Source organism: Ascaphus truei, chromosome 12 (assembly GCF_040206685.1).
Source record: "Ascaphus truei isolate aAscTru1 chromosome 12, aAscTru1.hap1, whole genome shotgun sequence".
NCBI classification, from domain to species: Eukaryota; Metazoa; Chordata; class Amphibia; order Anura; family Ascaphidae; genus Ascaphus; species Ascaphus truei.
The window spans coordinates 32,676,076-32,692,092 of NC_134494.1; the positions used below are offsets into that span (position 1 = coordinate 32,676,076).

The 16,017-nt window shown below is 46.4% G+C and overlaps 2 protein-coding genes across 2 annotated transcripts in view; both read right to left on the bottom strand.

The window, feature by feature from the left end:
* SYT13 (synaptotagmin 13) overlaps positions 1-8,581 on the bottom strand; it is a 24,228-nt gene extending 15,647 nt beyond the window's left edge. Inside the window, exon 1 of the mRNA XM_075567256.1 lies at positions 8,056-8,581. Within this exon, the coding sequence (XP_075423371.1) occupies positions 8,056-8,229 (174 nt within the window). The 5' untranslated portion in view covers positions 8,230-8,581. The remainder of the gene's footprint in view (positions 1-8,055) is intronic.
* Positions 8,358-16,017, bottom strand: part of LOC142464280 (embryonic protein UVS.2-like) — a 21,908-nt gene continuing 14,248 nt past the window's right edge. The window contains exon 12 of the mRNA XM_075567752.1: positions 8,358-8,485. Coding sequence (XP_075423867.1) covers positions 8,358-8,485 — 128 coding nt within the window. The remainder of the gene's footprint in view (positions 8,486-16,017) is intronic.

Here is a 16,017-nt window from a genome sequence, read left to right on the forward strand (position 1 = left end):
AAAAGCTTTAATATGTTCTTCCCGCGCTACTATTTTAATTATTATCATTGTGTTTTTATTTAGAAATCTCTAATTTTGAAATGAGCTATTAACTCCATTATTTTGCCAGAGAGGTCATTGCTGATCTGTGCTTTGCTGGCATCTCTGGCTGAGAAAGGGTTAAAGCCTAGATAAAAATATAGCTTTAATATCCATGTACCAGTTTTGTTTTAAAGTGTAATGTCATCGGACTTCCCGTGACACCCCCACGGTTTTTATTTTTCCCCAGCCCCCCTCGCGTGCTAATTACAGATGGAGATGCACAACAGCTGATTTTCCTGCCGCCTTGGTTTTTTGCATGATAAAATGTTCTTGGCAACAGCTGAAGCGAGGAAGTAAAATGACTGAACCGATGGGCAGTGCGGAGCGTGTGAGGACAGGTGAACACTCGCAGGGGCTGCCTGGAAGGATCAGGGAATAAAGCAACGTGTTATCCAGACAAAAAGACGCTGACCTCTTATACGCACTGCTGAGCTGGCAGAGAGACTAGTAACTGTCCTTTGGCACTGCTAAAATATCGTATTTGGGGTGGCACATGGAATGGCCCTGATCATAGCCCGCCGGGGGCAAACATGAGAAAGTCATAGTAACCTCCACTCTATTTTCTCATCATTGTCCCATAAAGTGAAAAGCAAGTTAAGGGTTTCACGTTGTATAAGTCTGAAATGCTGCAAACGTTTGTATGTATTCACCGGTGTAAATGTGACCAATAGTAGATGATTATTATTTAGAGCACGTTAACCCAGGGGTGGGCAACTCCAGTCCTCAAGGGCCACCAATAGGTCAGGTTTTCAGGATATCCCCGCTTCAGCACCGATGGTGCAGTCAAAGATTGAGCCACCGGTGCTGAAGCAGGGATATCCGGAAAACCTAACCTGTTGGTGGCCCTTGAGAACTGGAGTTGCCCACCTCTGGGTTAACCCCTTTGCATTAATTGCAATGAGATTAAATCAGTTACAAGCAGGAACATTTAAAAGAACAAGAGCAGTCTGACATCAACAGTCAGGCACCCAGTCAACTCACTGATTTCCCATGCCTCACTGATTCGGACACAGTCTCACTGATTTCCCATGCCTCACTGATTCGGACACAGTCTCACTGATTTCCCGTGCCTCACTGATTCGGACAGTCTCACTGATTTCCCATGCCTCACTGATTTGGACACAGTCTCACTGATTTCCCATGCCTCACTGATTTCCCATGCCTCACTGATTCGGACACAGTCTCACTGATTTCCCATGCCTCACTGATTCGGACACAGTCTCACTGATTTCCCATGCCTCACTGATTCGGACACAGTCTCACTGATTTCCCATGCCTCACTGATTCGGACAGTCTCACTGATTTCCCGTGCCTCACTGATTCGGACAGTCTCACTGATTTCCCGTGCCTCACTGATTTGGACACAGTCTCACTGATTTCCCATGCCTCACTGATTTCCCATGCCTCACTGATTTGGACACCGTCTCACTGATTTCCCATGTCTCACTGATTCGGACAGTCTCACTGATTTCCCATGCCTCACTGATTTGGACACAGTCTCACTGATTTCCCATGTCTCACTGATTCGGACAATCTCACTGATGTCCCATGCCTCACTGATTCGGACAGTCTCACTGATTTCCCATGCCTCACTGATTCGGACAGTCTCACTGATGTCCCATGCCTCACTGATTCGGACAGTCTCAGTGATTTCCCATGCCTCACTGATTCGGACAGTCTCACTGATTCGGCCAGTCTCACTGATTTCCCATGCCTCATTGATTCGGACACCGTCTCACTGATTTATAGCATTAGTGTCTCTTAGACTCCAGTGGAGTCTCGCTGATAAAAGCCAGTGCCTTTTCTTGAAAATGCCATATGCCCTTGTTGAGTTTGGTCGCCGCTCTTATTAAAGGAGAGGTGCAGATATTGGAAGGAAGATTATCAGGTAAAGATACATTTCGATCTTTTCAAAGTACTTCCCTGATGAAGACCGTAGCTTGGACTGAAACATTGTCCTCAGGCTTTGAGTGTATCACAAGCTTCAAAATTAGTGTCAGTAGCATGAATCTCAGTTCATGGCTTGGCCCAGGTCTCCTCAAGACCACTTACTTTATTCAACCGGTTCATATGGTACAAATGGTTTACGTGGTACAAATGGTTTACTGCGTTGGAATCTCACTGGCTTCTTCAAAATACGTTATTGGTCTTTGAGTTCCATGCACAACATATGCAGGGTTCACTATGACTAGATTTTTTTTGGTTTAAGAACATTGTACTTATATCTTTTGTATTGACCATTGTATACAGATACAACAGGACAGTAACACCAAATTATATAAGGTAAGAAGCATGGGAGGTATTGGATCGGGGTTGAGCTTGGAGGGGGAGTGGATGGTAACATAGGTAGCCTCTCACACAACAGCGGTGCCTTTGTAGATCATATTATAATTCGGCAAGATTTTGAGCAATCTCAACGCTTACTTTCAGACCTTTTAGACCCAGCTTTATTATCTTGAGGCCACAGCTACAATACAAAACCAAGAACAGCGCACAACGCTCATCGTGAAATAAGTAAATACAATTTTATATTAAAAATGATTCAAGGTTCTGCGTACATCAAACAAATGGATAGCAGGCACAGAATGTAACACTGGTATCTGTTACCACTCAGGGACACTGGAACACACTGGGACAGCAGGGATGGATGTCGTAGTCCACTTCTGTAGTCTGCATACAGATGGTCTCCGGAGTCTCCGTCCAGCAAGGGATGCACTAAGAGAGTTCAATAGGCTCGCCCACAGAGTCCAGGTAAGACTGTCGAAAGCTCCGCCGGAACAGGAGTCTTAGTTGATACAATCACAGCCTCGTGAGACAGCGTCTGACGTCTAGTTCGCAGCACCGCACTGAGGGCCGTCGGGTGATGACGTCACCGCGTGTGCGTCGATAAGGAAGAGTCTACCGGAAAGGCTGCTAAATCACCAGAATAATGCCATAATACACTGGATAGCATACAGATTAAAAAGTGGTATATTCCAACGTGTTTCGTAGCGCTTAACGGCTACTTCTTCAGGGAATAAAGATGTTAAGCTAATGCCCAAAATAAATACCACTCAATGACCTGTAATTGGCTATCTGACAATCAAATAGCAGCCAATCATTAACTGCACTTATCATGCAGCTGTGTAAACAATTAATTAGTCTATTGCTACATATACTTTAATACAAATATAAAATATATAAAATGAATACACATAAAATAAAACAAATGGCAATGAATCTGCTCCATGAGAATGCTGAACAATTAGAAACAGGAGATTAATAATATTCCATTAAATTTAAAATGAATTCTGATAAGCATATAAGGAATACATACGTTCAATAAAGAGACCAAATGTCTACACCTTCATTTAACCCCTTAGGGGAAAGAGACTAATTGGTAAATCCAAAAGGTTTCTTGTACAGAAAGATATTTTACTCTATCTCCTCCTCTCCTTCCTCTAGAGACAATTTGAATTCCCTTAAACCTAAGGATGGATTGATCTTCAATACGAAACGCGTTGGAATATACCACTTTTTAATCTGTATGCTATCCAGTGTATTATGGCATTATTCTGGTGATTTAGCAGCCTTTCCGGTAGACTCTTACTTATCGACGCACACACGGTGACGTCAGACGCTGTCTCATGAGGCTGTGATTGTATCAACGAAGACTCCTGTTCCGGCGGAGCTTTCGACAGTCTTACCTGGACTCTGTGGGCGAGCCTATTGAACTCTCTTAGTGCATCCCTTGCTGGATGGAGACTCCGGAGACCATCTGTATGCAGACTACAGAAGTGGACTACGACATCCATCCCTGCTGTCCCTGTGTGTTCCAGTGTCCCTGAGTGGTAACAGCTACCATTGTTACATTCTGTGCCTGCTTTCCATTTGTTTGATGTACGCAGAACCTTGAATAATTTTTAATATAAAATTGTATTTACTTATTTCACGATGAGCGTTCTGCGCTGTTCTTGGTTTTGTTTTGTCTAGTTACCCAGGGTCTTGGGCTACCCTTTGTACAGCAGCAGACGCTCCATTTATTAGACTGGTAACACAGTTAATACTTATGGTACTCACTTGGGTATTTAGTGGTAATATTTAATCACTATCACTTCACAATTGTTAATTCATTTTTGCTGCGCACTTGTACAGTATTGTTATTTCTCGTTCACAGCTACAATACTCTGAGATTTTAAACAAAAGAGCCCCCCAAATTCTTACAAATCGTTTTTGGGTGTCATAGCTCGATAAGCTTTCCATGACCATAAGATCATTATTTTATTACTTTCCTGAAGGGGGGGGGGGATATTTTTTCCCCTTTAACCTTTTTATGGCTGGCTACTAGACCTGTTCCCTGTTCTTCTAACACAAGCGTTCTTCCGACCAGTGCAGAGAAACTCCATCACCCAGAGAAATCCAGGACACGCAGGATTCGTTTACAGATTCTGAGCACTGACCCTCTTTCTATCTCACAGAATCTGTCGCCTGGTAACTGTTAAATCTCAGGAGTCGTTTTGAAGACCCCGTGAGCCTTTAATACAATGCAGGGTATTTTTTTTTTACAGGACACCTAGCTGGTCAAAAGCTAATTGGCCAGCACCACTGAACATGCAACTCTGTAGCATGACAAGACTACCATGAACCCCTGTGTACATTAATGGCGCTATATAAATAGACATACATAAATACATACAGTAACATGCTTCATAACAATTGTTTTATATAGTAGTTTAAGATTTGGTTAACAGCTTCTAATTTACAGAATATATCAAACCAGTGGGTTTTTTTTAATAAGGGGCTAATAAGAGAATGTTACATTACAGGTAAATATATAGAAAACAATTGTTCCCAGCACACAAAAAAAAGAGGGGAGCAGTGAACCAAAAGGTTTAATGAACAAAACACAAAGTGAATGAAAAACACAATGCAACAACGCGGGAGGAGGGAGGGAAGGGATGGGATGGGGTATGAACAAAACGTAAAACGTACAGGGGAAGGGGGGCGGCAACGTTTCGGGGTGTTAAACCCCTTCTTCAGGCCTGTTTCCAAAGGATAAGTAATATCCAATGGTACTTCCCAATTCCCTGTACCAGACCCCAAAAATAGGGGCAATGGTATACAAAGTATCCTCACAGGGGTAAACACAAGTCTAAGGAGTCATCAGGCAATCCTGTAGAGATCCAGCAAACAGCCCAAAAAGCTTTACACAGAGCAAATGAGCCTAAGTACAGTAAGTATGCTAGTGATCAATGGCCAGCAGCATAGAGCCCCTGATTGAGCCACCTGTGCTGAAGCAGGGACTGATTGAGCCACCTGTGCTGAAGCAGGGATATCCTGAAAACCTGATCTGTTGGGGGGGGGGGGGTAGGGGGGTAGGCTTGAGGACTGGAGTTGAGCACCCCTGCACTATGTAACATTGTGAATAATCGTTGGGATGTATTTTGAAGTCACAATCATATTGAGGATGCCGGGGTCTTCGCTTCCAGCGCACAGTATATCCGTTCAGTTGAAACTACTCTCATTATTTTAAGTTTGCAGCTTAGATCCTTGACTGGCCTCTGGATTCCCAAAGTGGAGGGAATGCATGAGACTCGCCCAAGGGCAGAATGCTGGAACATACTATATACTGTACAAGTCCAGCTAGAAACGGGGAAAGATGTTTCTCATTGTATTATTCTTTACATAAGGGCTTCCCTAAGTAATCAGAGTGCATTGATACAGGGGAGCGCAAACATTTTATGCTGCGCCCCCCCCTGCCTGCTCTGCCGGTCGCCCCCCCCTCCTCACCTTGAGCGGCGTCAAATGATGCAGCGGGGTCGTGTGACCCGAAGCGTCATTTGACGTCACGTTAACGTGGCAACCGTGACGTCACATGACCCCGCTGCGTCATTTGATGCCGCGTTGCCACGGTCACGCGTCCAGAAGCCGGCTGAACCTCGGTAAATTGAAGTTGCAGAGGCCTCGCACGGTCCCCCCGGCATTTAATTTAAATGCCTCGGGGAAGAGCGCGGGGCCTCTAACTGCCCGCATCCCCCCAGACTAATCTCCCGCCCCCCAGTTTGCGCACCGCTGCATTTATAGAATGTAACTCCTTGGCTGCTGCTTTTAATCCTAGCAGGACAATCTTTTATCTTTATTCCTGTTAAGTATACGCTCGGTTTCAGTGTTCGGTAACTCATGTCAATCAATGCTGTGCTTACATGTTCAAATTTCACAAGGGGAGTACTCCTGTTTCAGGGGAGGCCAACTCCAGCCCTCAAAAGCTACCAACAGGTCAGGCTTTCAGGATATCCCTGCTTCAGCACATGTGGCTCAATCAGTCTCTGCTTCAGCACAGGTGGCTCTATCAGTCCTTGTTCAGTACAGGTGGTTCACTGAGCCCCTGATTGGGCCACCTGTGCTGAAGCAGGGATATCCTGACCTGTTGGTAGCTCTTGAGGACTGGAGTCCGCCTCCCCTGACCTGTAGGAATGTGTTTTGTAATACATGGGAGTCCACCAGGAATGATTGATCAAGGCGTCGGGCTGCCAAACGGGGTTAACACCCACACACAAGGCAGTACCAGGTTTATTTAAAAGCAAAAAACCACACACCTTGCTTTGTTTGAATTTTTTGATAATTCGGGAGCAATTTTTGGCGCCAGTTTTCCCGCACGGAGACATCAATAAACCTCCCTTTATTTACCCACACTGGCTGGTTTGACCGTAGGCCGCATCCATGGGGCAGCGTGATCAAAATACCGTGCCTCTATGAGGCCAGCCGTAGAGCGCGCGACCGACGCGGACACAAATACATTTGTTTCTGCCGCGGGACGGTCGGGTCACGTGAGCGGTTCACCCAATGAGGGCGAACCAGCTCCTTCACGGCCACGCCCCCTGACATCACGGACACGCCCCCCCCGTCGTGTCTACCTGGCGGGCACAAATCGGTCCAGCTAGTCGCGCACGCGCCTTGCATGCGGCTTTCATCGCTGCACCACCAATGCATTGCTGACTAGCAGCGTGTGCGGGAATGTGGCAGGAAATCCGGGCGGCACAAAATAAACAATGAATGAGAGGGAAATGTAACACAGTAAGTGCAACAAGCAGAGAATAGGACAGGCAGTCCCCTGCCCCGGAGAGCTTACAATCTAAGTACCTTTGTGAATGTATAACTGTGCCTGAGCGAGGAGAATGGGAGAGGAATCACACAGTATAATAGGATATATCCATTTCTGGGTGGTTTCCTCTTTTTTTTTAGTACACAACTTTTCATGCAACCGTTAAACCTCAGATGCTGATCTTCAGTCCTCAAGCCCCTTCCCCCCTCCAACAGGCCAGGTTATCAGGATCTCAAGCTTTGAGCCACCTGTGCTGAAGCAGGGACTGATTGAGCCACCTGTGCTGAAGCAGGGACTAATTGGGCCACCTGTGCAGGAAGCAGAGATATCCTGAAAACCAGACCTGTTGCTGCTCCTTAAGGACTGGAGTTAGCCAACGGCGGAGCCACTGATTGAGCCACCTGTGCTGAAGCTGGGATATCCTCAAAACCTGACTCGTGGTTGTGTCTCGGGGACTGGAGTTGAGAACCACTGGCCTTAACCCTTTCAATACCAGTGGCAATACACACACAGCGAACAGGTCACATCTTCCATAAATCCTATCACAGCGCAGATAACACTGTAGCCTTCGTGTGGCTGCCTTTTATTTTCTTTCATTTGCCAAGTGGCCAAATTAGAGACCCAGCTTACAGAACAGCTGTTTGTGCGTCTCATTCTGCAGCCAAGAGCTGCAACTGCAAGAAATCGAACACCTCGCAATGCAGGGGCCGGCCAACTCCGGTTCTCAAGCGCCACCAACAGGTCAGGTTTTAATGATATCCCTGCTTCAGCACAGGTGGCTCAATCAGTGGCTCAGTCAAGAAAGGATATCCTTAAAACCTGACCTGTTGGTGGCCCTTGAGGACTGGCGTTGATCACTGCTGCCCATAAAGCAATAACAGGAGTATACTTACCACATGCCCTGGCTGGAGAACGCTGCTCATTGTGATTTGGCTCCTGTCCTCGTTGCCTGAGAGCACCTTCCTAGTGTGCAGGCACTTGCACAAAAGCATCAATCCACACAGGGCAAGGAAGCCAGTGGCTGTTCCCAGGGTGGCCCCCATGGCTATCGCAGGATTCGGCAACATCGTGGGACCCGCAGAGTACCACAAGCAATTTGGATCTTTGGTGTCACCTTCTTTACCCTGAATACCCCTCAGACCCCTGACTGAAGCATCTTCAGCTCTGTGGCAGGTGTCCTGCCCCTTCCAGAAATTCAAGCCAAGTACCCGAAGTGCTGGACCTGCTCTCCATCCAGGGGCAGTAAGGGCTGCTTCATCTCCGCGGGGTGGCAGCTGCTGTCAAAGAATAGGGTTCTTGGGCTCTCCAGGGAAGAGGGAGGGTCTGTGGCAGACGTCACTTGCTCACGATGAGTGGAAGCGAGGTACATGTGCAGTTTTGCTGCGCTCCCGCACATCCTTAACCTATTCAAGTCAGACTGGAAAAGGCTGCTCCGACATCTCAAAGGAATTCACCAGCAATGAAGTGACTGCTTGTGCAGCATTAGTGCAAACCCTTAGGTTATGCGGAGTGGAGACCAACTTCAGTGTTGACTTAAATTCTCCTTCTTTGCCGTCTGCTTAGTACAAATTGCCATGCATCCCCTTTGCTGTGATGTATGTATGCATATATTTATTTATTTCGCTTTACACGGAGATAATACAGTACAGGGAATTATAATAATACAATCAGTGCAACAAACTCAGACAACAGGAAAGGAAATTCCTGCCCCGGGGAGCTTACAATCTACGTAATCTAAGTGATCTTATTGGGGCATGATCCAGTAGTTTTGTAAACGTACTGATGTAAAAACATTTATTGCGGGGCATCTAAATATGGCCGCCATTGCAATATTGCAGAAATCGTACATTTTGCTAAAGTTCAGAATTTTGCCAAATGGGCCAATTCCTCCAGAAATGTCACAACATATCAACAGACTTTTTGCCAATTTCGCCAAAATGTTGCTACTGTTCGGCAGAATTTAGCACTATGTACAGGGTAAGGTGACAGTTATTTTTATATAATAATAATAATAATTGAGAACGCGTCATGATTTTCTGAAAATGTTCATTTTATTTATGCGAGATATTTGTTACTATGCAATTTGCTCTTTTGCTTTTGGGTCTAAATTTGCAAAACTTGTAAATATTATGTAAAAGCGAAACAATAGTTAGAAAAATTAAAGAATACCGGATAAATAAAAGGGTAAGCATTGATGAAGAAAATGCTATATATTGTGAATTTAAAAAAAAAAAAGACTAAGTAAATGGGAGACATTGGGATCTATTTATCAAAGTCCCCATGCAAAACTCGGGCAGAATATTGTAATTACTACTCATTTACCAAGAAGATACCCTTTTAAAACTGCAGACCAAGCAATAACCCACATTTTTTTTTAAATAAATCAGTTCTGTACTATGAGAAAATACTTGTAGTATATTATTTTTAATCAACTCTAAATTACATTTTTAATATACTATACTTTAACAAGCATTTTTTGTTCCTATAGCAACCATTTACAAAGTCACATCTCCTTCCTCTTCTGAAACAGGCACTGGCACACCCCTGGCACACCCCTTTTTGAGCCCTGCGCTCTCTCTAGCAGTGCACCAATTGTACCTAGTGACTGCCTGGTCACATGATTGTCCCCACAGAAATTTGCATCTTTGGTCCTCTTCTGCTGCACTGACAGCCATTTAGTGAACCCCTGAGTCAAATCTTCACCGATCGATCAGCAACTTAGCTAATTACTTATCATTGTGTGGATTGTATTGATGCACATATTAAAAGGGGGAAAAAAAAAAAACAGCCGCTGGACTGCTGCTTTAAAATAAATTATACTTTCTTCTCTGATAAAACTGGCGCAGTAACCATTATTATTACACCCGTTTTGCAGCTGAGAGACGTGGGGGAATTTAAATGACCATGGCTGAGTGAGGTAAAGGAATAGATGGAATTTAATAGGGGAACACGAGGATATAATTCGCATACGTGGTGTGCAATGTAAATATGGGAAGGGATCTCTGGGGGTATTTTCTGTAAGTCTCCTGGCTGAAAACCAGTGCAGAAGAATTGCCCCCCGTCTCAGAAAACACCCCATAGCCTTCCAACGGGATTCCTTCTGTTAGATAAATGTGGTGCTGTTTCTTGCCCCCGTTTTGCAGATGGGAGACTTTAATAATAGGTCCCCGACGCAGCAGCGGATTTGAAGACCCGCCGCCCCACGGCACTTAGCTGGGGGCGGCCGCCGCCCTCCTCCTTCTGAATTGCCTCCAGTGACGCTGCGGACGTCACGTTGCCGTGGTAACGCAACATCATGGTGTCATTTGACGCTGCGACACCAAGGAAGGAGGGTGGCAGCAAGGAGGCGGCCGCCGCAGCGACGCGCCTTCCCATCCGGCCCGATTGACCCAAAAGCGCGGCAAATATGGGGCGGACATTTTACCGCCCCAAAATGTTGCCGCCCGGGCCTAACGGGAAATCCACCACGGCCCCAACGTATCAAGACAAAAATAGTGCAATTCTAAGGCAAAAAACCGTCACCGTACCGTGCGTGCGACATCAATAAATCCCGCTGGAAGCAATAGCATGTTATCTCCGCAAACGTTTGGTTCCATTTCTCCGCCCCAGAATGCACCACTCTTGCCTGGATACTTGCAACCCATTATCTATGTATATATTTGTGCAACAAATGACTAAGGCCCAGGTATACTAAGCAGTCGCCTGCCATGAGACACCTTCCGGGTTTGGAATTTCGGCTTATTCAAGGGTTTAAATCTGTGCCTTGTGGGGACAGAGACACCTAGTGGCAGCACTTGGCTTAACACTTCTTGCTTGCACAACACGGCCGCATCTTTATAACGAATGGATACAACCCTGATGCTACTTACAATGTAGGGCAGGGGGGCTCAACGCCAGTCCTCAAGCACCCCCCAACAGGTCAGGTTTTCTGGATATCCCTGCTTCAGCGCAGGTGGCTCAATCAGTCCCTGCTTCAGCACAGGTGGCTCAACCAGCCCCTGCTTCAGCACATGTGGCTCATTCAGTCCCTGCTTCAGCACAGGTGACTCAATCAGTCCCTGCTTCAGCACAGGTTGCTCAATCAGAGGCTGGAGGGTAGACTGGAGTTGAGTAGCCCTGGTAAGGGAGAAGGTTTGGGAATGACAGGGAGGTACGTAATAATATCACTTACCTTGTTGTGCTCCTCTCCAGTACTTTATTTACCCTGTGTTGTACTTTTGCAAAGCGCTGCGTACATTGTTGGTACTATATAATGAAATAAAATGATACACACACACACATCGCAGTTGTTCTCACTGCCTGCGCTGCAACCAAATATATTGTACAGGAACCAAATATATTGTATTGTAACATCAGACCACCTGGTTCCTGGGGTCTTATCGGTCCCAGACAAGTGTAGCTTTGCTGCAAGTTGTGGTACCTTGTAGTGAAACAACAAATCCGTTTTTCATAGCTGGGATTAACATTTTGTTAGCCATCATTCACAATGAAGACTACAATTGTGGCCGTGAAGGACACTCGTGATGAAGCACCAACAAATATATCTCGATCTAGTATAACCAATGTACTGTACATGAAAACACGGAACACATACACAGCGCACGCAACGTAAATTCCTGAGTTTTATTGAATTAAATAATTTATAAATTAAAAAATTTTTAAGAGCGAGATTCTCACGTGTGTCCTGCCTGGCCGGATAGAAAAAGAGAAGTGACCCTGGGCAAGGGGTAAAACTTGTCTTCTGCACATACGGTGGCCGTGTCAAAGGTCTTTGGCCATTGCACCCGGTCAGGGAAAGGTGTGGGGAGGACGCCGGATGGGGGGGAATGTGTGTCAGGGTTCTGCTCGCCACAAACCAGGGTCGGACCGCGAGGCTGAGGTGGGGTTGCAAAAGCACCGACCTGAGACCGCGCAGGCTGATCCGGATTGCGCAGTTCGTAGTCATATGTCGCAGGATCAGGATTGGAGAAGACAGCGTCGTCGTTGTACAAGCCAGGGTCAGAACAGGAGACGTCAGGATAAACATTGTCCATGCAGGAGTTCGGCAATAAGGAGATAGGAGAAACCCGCTTCAGCTTAGGAGCGCGGGGTTGGCCTTTGCGCGAGCGACGACCATGGCCCATGGTGCTGGTCACAGGAGATGGTAGGCAGACCAGAATAGCACACCGTCTTGCTGCACGGGTGCACCAGTGCTACAGCGCAAAAGTCCTGAGCGGGCAAGGGAATCCACCGTTTCAGCGCAGGAACCAGGACACGGCCTCTCTATATTAGGGAAAGAGTAGGCCCCAGGAACCAGGAAGCTGTAGATACAGGGAAACCTCCGCTTCAGTGCAGGAATCCAGGAGACTGCAGAACGCAGGGACGAAACCTCTACTTAGTGCAGGAATCCAGGAGGCTGAAGGACGCAGGGACGAAACCTCTGCTATCAGCATAAGGGAACAAGCGGCTTGAAGGGAGCTGAAGGATGCAGGACGTAACCTGAAATCAGCATTGGAGAACAAACGGCTTGAAGGAAGCTGAAGGACGCAGGGCGTGACCTGGTATCAGCAAAGGGGAACAAGCGAGAGCTTGTGGCAAAACAGTTGACATCCAGTTAGGACTATGCTCGGCAAGGAGCATTATGGGCAAGCAATACTTAAAGGCCAGCGGGCCAATCCCCGGCGGGGGTGTGAAGGTACTGCCCCTAATGAGTGAATGCAAGTATAGTTTGCAATGAAAGGCTGCACAGCTGCAGTAGATACCAGAGGGAGTGTGTATTGCTTTGAGTGAATCCAGGCTGCAGCAAACCTCAGGAAAGCTGTTCCAGAACTGCACCGGTCTGCAAGGTAAGGTAACCAGTAAACCGTGGAGCGGATTCCTTACAGTACCCCCCCCTTCACGCGAGACCTCCGGGCGAACATGAGCACTCATAGAGTTGGAGGCCCGGGAATTGTTGCTGAACCGTCTAGGATTGGGGCTAGAGTCGTACTCCAGAGACTCATGATTAGTCCTTAGTGTACCCCCACCCCCCGGTGAGAACTTTGGCCAGACAGGACCATCCATGGGCCTTGGGGACATTGAGTTGTTCCTAAAATTCTTTAGGTAGAAAGGGCATCCGTAAACGAGCAGTTCTTTGGTGAGTACAGTTCTAGGATATAAGATTGATGGAGGAAACATCCTTGGTACATGGCTTGCCTCGCAAAATGTCTTGGAAATCCAGGGCTGTGAAGAACCAGAGAGTTCCAGAGCAAAAACGGTAGAAGAACCCCCACTGAAAGCCCAGTCCTTAATAAAGAAACCTGAATCTAGGATCCGCGGCCCTGATAGTTGATCGAATACACCAGGAGAAACTTTGTAACAGAAAAAGTCTTGGCTGACCACTGCATGTTGGAATTTGCGAGGAATTTTTCCTCTAGAAGGCTCCCAGGTAATGGTTAGTAAGGGTATAGGCTGGTTAGAAGCATCTCCCGGTATTGGTATGGAAGGTGACAAGGCAAGCAGTAAACCAGGCATAGGGACCGAAATCTTGGGATACGTACAGAGTATTTCCAACTGAGAGGAAATAACAGGGGCAACCGAAAATTCCGAGGGACAAAACCATGGTTTAGCAGGAGCAGAGAAGCAAACAACAGTAGAGTTCTCCAATACTGGGAAATCTTCATTGGGAGATAATATTGTCAGTGAATCAGGAATAGTCCTTGGGATCTTCAAATCAGTAGCTTGAGAAAAAGGCAGAGCCAGGGTAGTGGTGGGAGGGAAGCTAACATCAGAAGCTGAAGTCTGTACCTCAGTGACAGGGCCCTGAGAATCAACAAGCAGCAAGTATGAACTATGAAAACTCTTAATGACATGCACCTTAGGAGTACAAAGAGTCTTCTCTAAAACTGCAATGGCCCTAACCACAAGGGTACCTAACCTGACAAAAACATGAATTGGTGTGTTTTCTAGTGCAAGATCTCTGATCACAGGACTCCTAACCGATAGTGAGGGTATCTGGGTTTGATTAGGGAAAAAATCAGATGTATTGATAAGTGACATAGAAACACTTACTGAGATTCTAAATTTGCTGGACATGTGATAAAAAATACCCTTTAAGACAGGAGCTTTAATCTCCCCCCCGAGTAACCCCATGTTTGCTGGGACATATTTAGACACAGTACTTAGGGACTGGGTTTCAGCAAAGGCAGGACAGCTAAAAAGCTCAGATTTAAACCCCAGGACTTGTAATATGTGCATGGTGTCCTCAGACAGTACTAAGGGAGTGACCGCAGATATGCTGATCCCCAAAGGATTAGCCTGGAGAGAGAAATCAGGAGAGCCCCCAGACAGGATACCCCTTATAGAAAGAGCCTCAGAATCAGAAGGAGAATCATTACCTCTCAGAGTCTCAAAACTAGTAAGACACAATTCAGCGAAAAGGGAAACAGTATGCAAGCTTTTTACTGATCTATATGAAAAAGCGTCACTTTTGGGAGAAAACCGTGCGTCCGCAAACATTCCTGGGAACACAATATGAACCCCAGGAGAGACATACAGACTACTGTATGCCTTTAACCCTAAGCTTAAAGAGGAGGAGAACTCAGACAGTACACGGGGGTTAATCATAACTGTACTGGTCTCTGAAGTAGGTATTTGGTAAGGAATGTCTGGGAAACCAGAACTTACTGCAGACTCCATAATGTGGGAACTATGCGCTGAAGCAGGGATCACCGCTATGTGGGCGACAGGCTGGTTCAGTGAAATACCCGGGAGAAGGAACTCTGCGACTAAGCTTAGGGAAAAACCTGACTCCTGAATACATTTAACAGGAACCAGAACTTTAGCCGAAGTCTCCGGAGACGAAACTGCGGAAACTTGAGCTGAAGCAGGGGATTTATAGCAAAGAATATCTAGAGACTCCGTACGGTTATGGGAATCCCTCAATGCAACCTCTGCTGTCTGACTTGTGGACTCATTCTCTGAGGCTACAACGAAGGCATTAACTTGGAGGCAGCAAGAATTTACAGGGGTTAATGCAGACAATGCCTGAGAGTAATACATAGGTAACCTTTTCTCTGTATTAGAAGAGAGCAGGAATCTCTCGTCTGAAGCTAGGGGCGTGACCGTGGCTGACAGAGAACAGGGATTTACCAAAGGAAACTCAGAGAGCTGCCCCACAGAGGTTAATACAGAAATAACCCTGGGAACAGAACTTAGGGATTCTTTCTCTGACGGGGAAAGCGCGCAGGACTGTCTAGCAGAGTTTAAAGCTGGAAAACCCTCAAGACCTAGAGAGAGGGATTCATAGCTAGAAATAGGAGAACTAAGGGACTTATTCTCTGATACAAGAACCTTAGTGTTAGTTAGTGACACATATGTGTTCTCCAAGGGGACCTCACAGGACTGATCGGCAGGGGTTAATGTAGACATATCATTAGTGTCAGGGAACCCAGGCATACAATCAGAGCTTGGGACTGTGGCAGTTACTACGTTGGGAGATATTGGTAATAGTTCTGTTTGGTCATCTCCCGGAGAGAGAGATACGTCCCCCGGTTTAGCAACAGGACTGGTAGCCGAGGGATACCGCCAAACGACGGCGTGAGCGGCTAAGAGACGATCCTGTTTTAACAAGCAATCATCCAATGCACGGGAAAGTAAATGCAGCGTCTCGTGAGCGAGAGCCACCATGACGGAAGGTTCCGGGAATACTATAGGAATGTCCAAGGATAAAGTCAGGGCATTGAGTGTACTACAGGCGTTGACCAGTTCCACAGGACTCAGCTCCTCCCCAGTTAAAGGGGAATCAGGGGAGCAAGCAATGTTAGCAATGGCCAAAACACTGGCCAGATACTGTTTTAAGTCTCTGAGGCAGTAAGCCTTATAAACCAGATTATTAC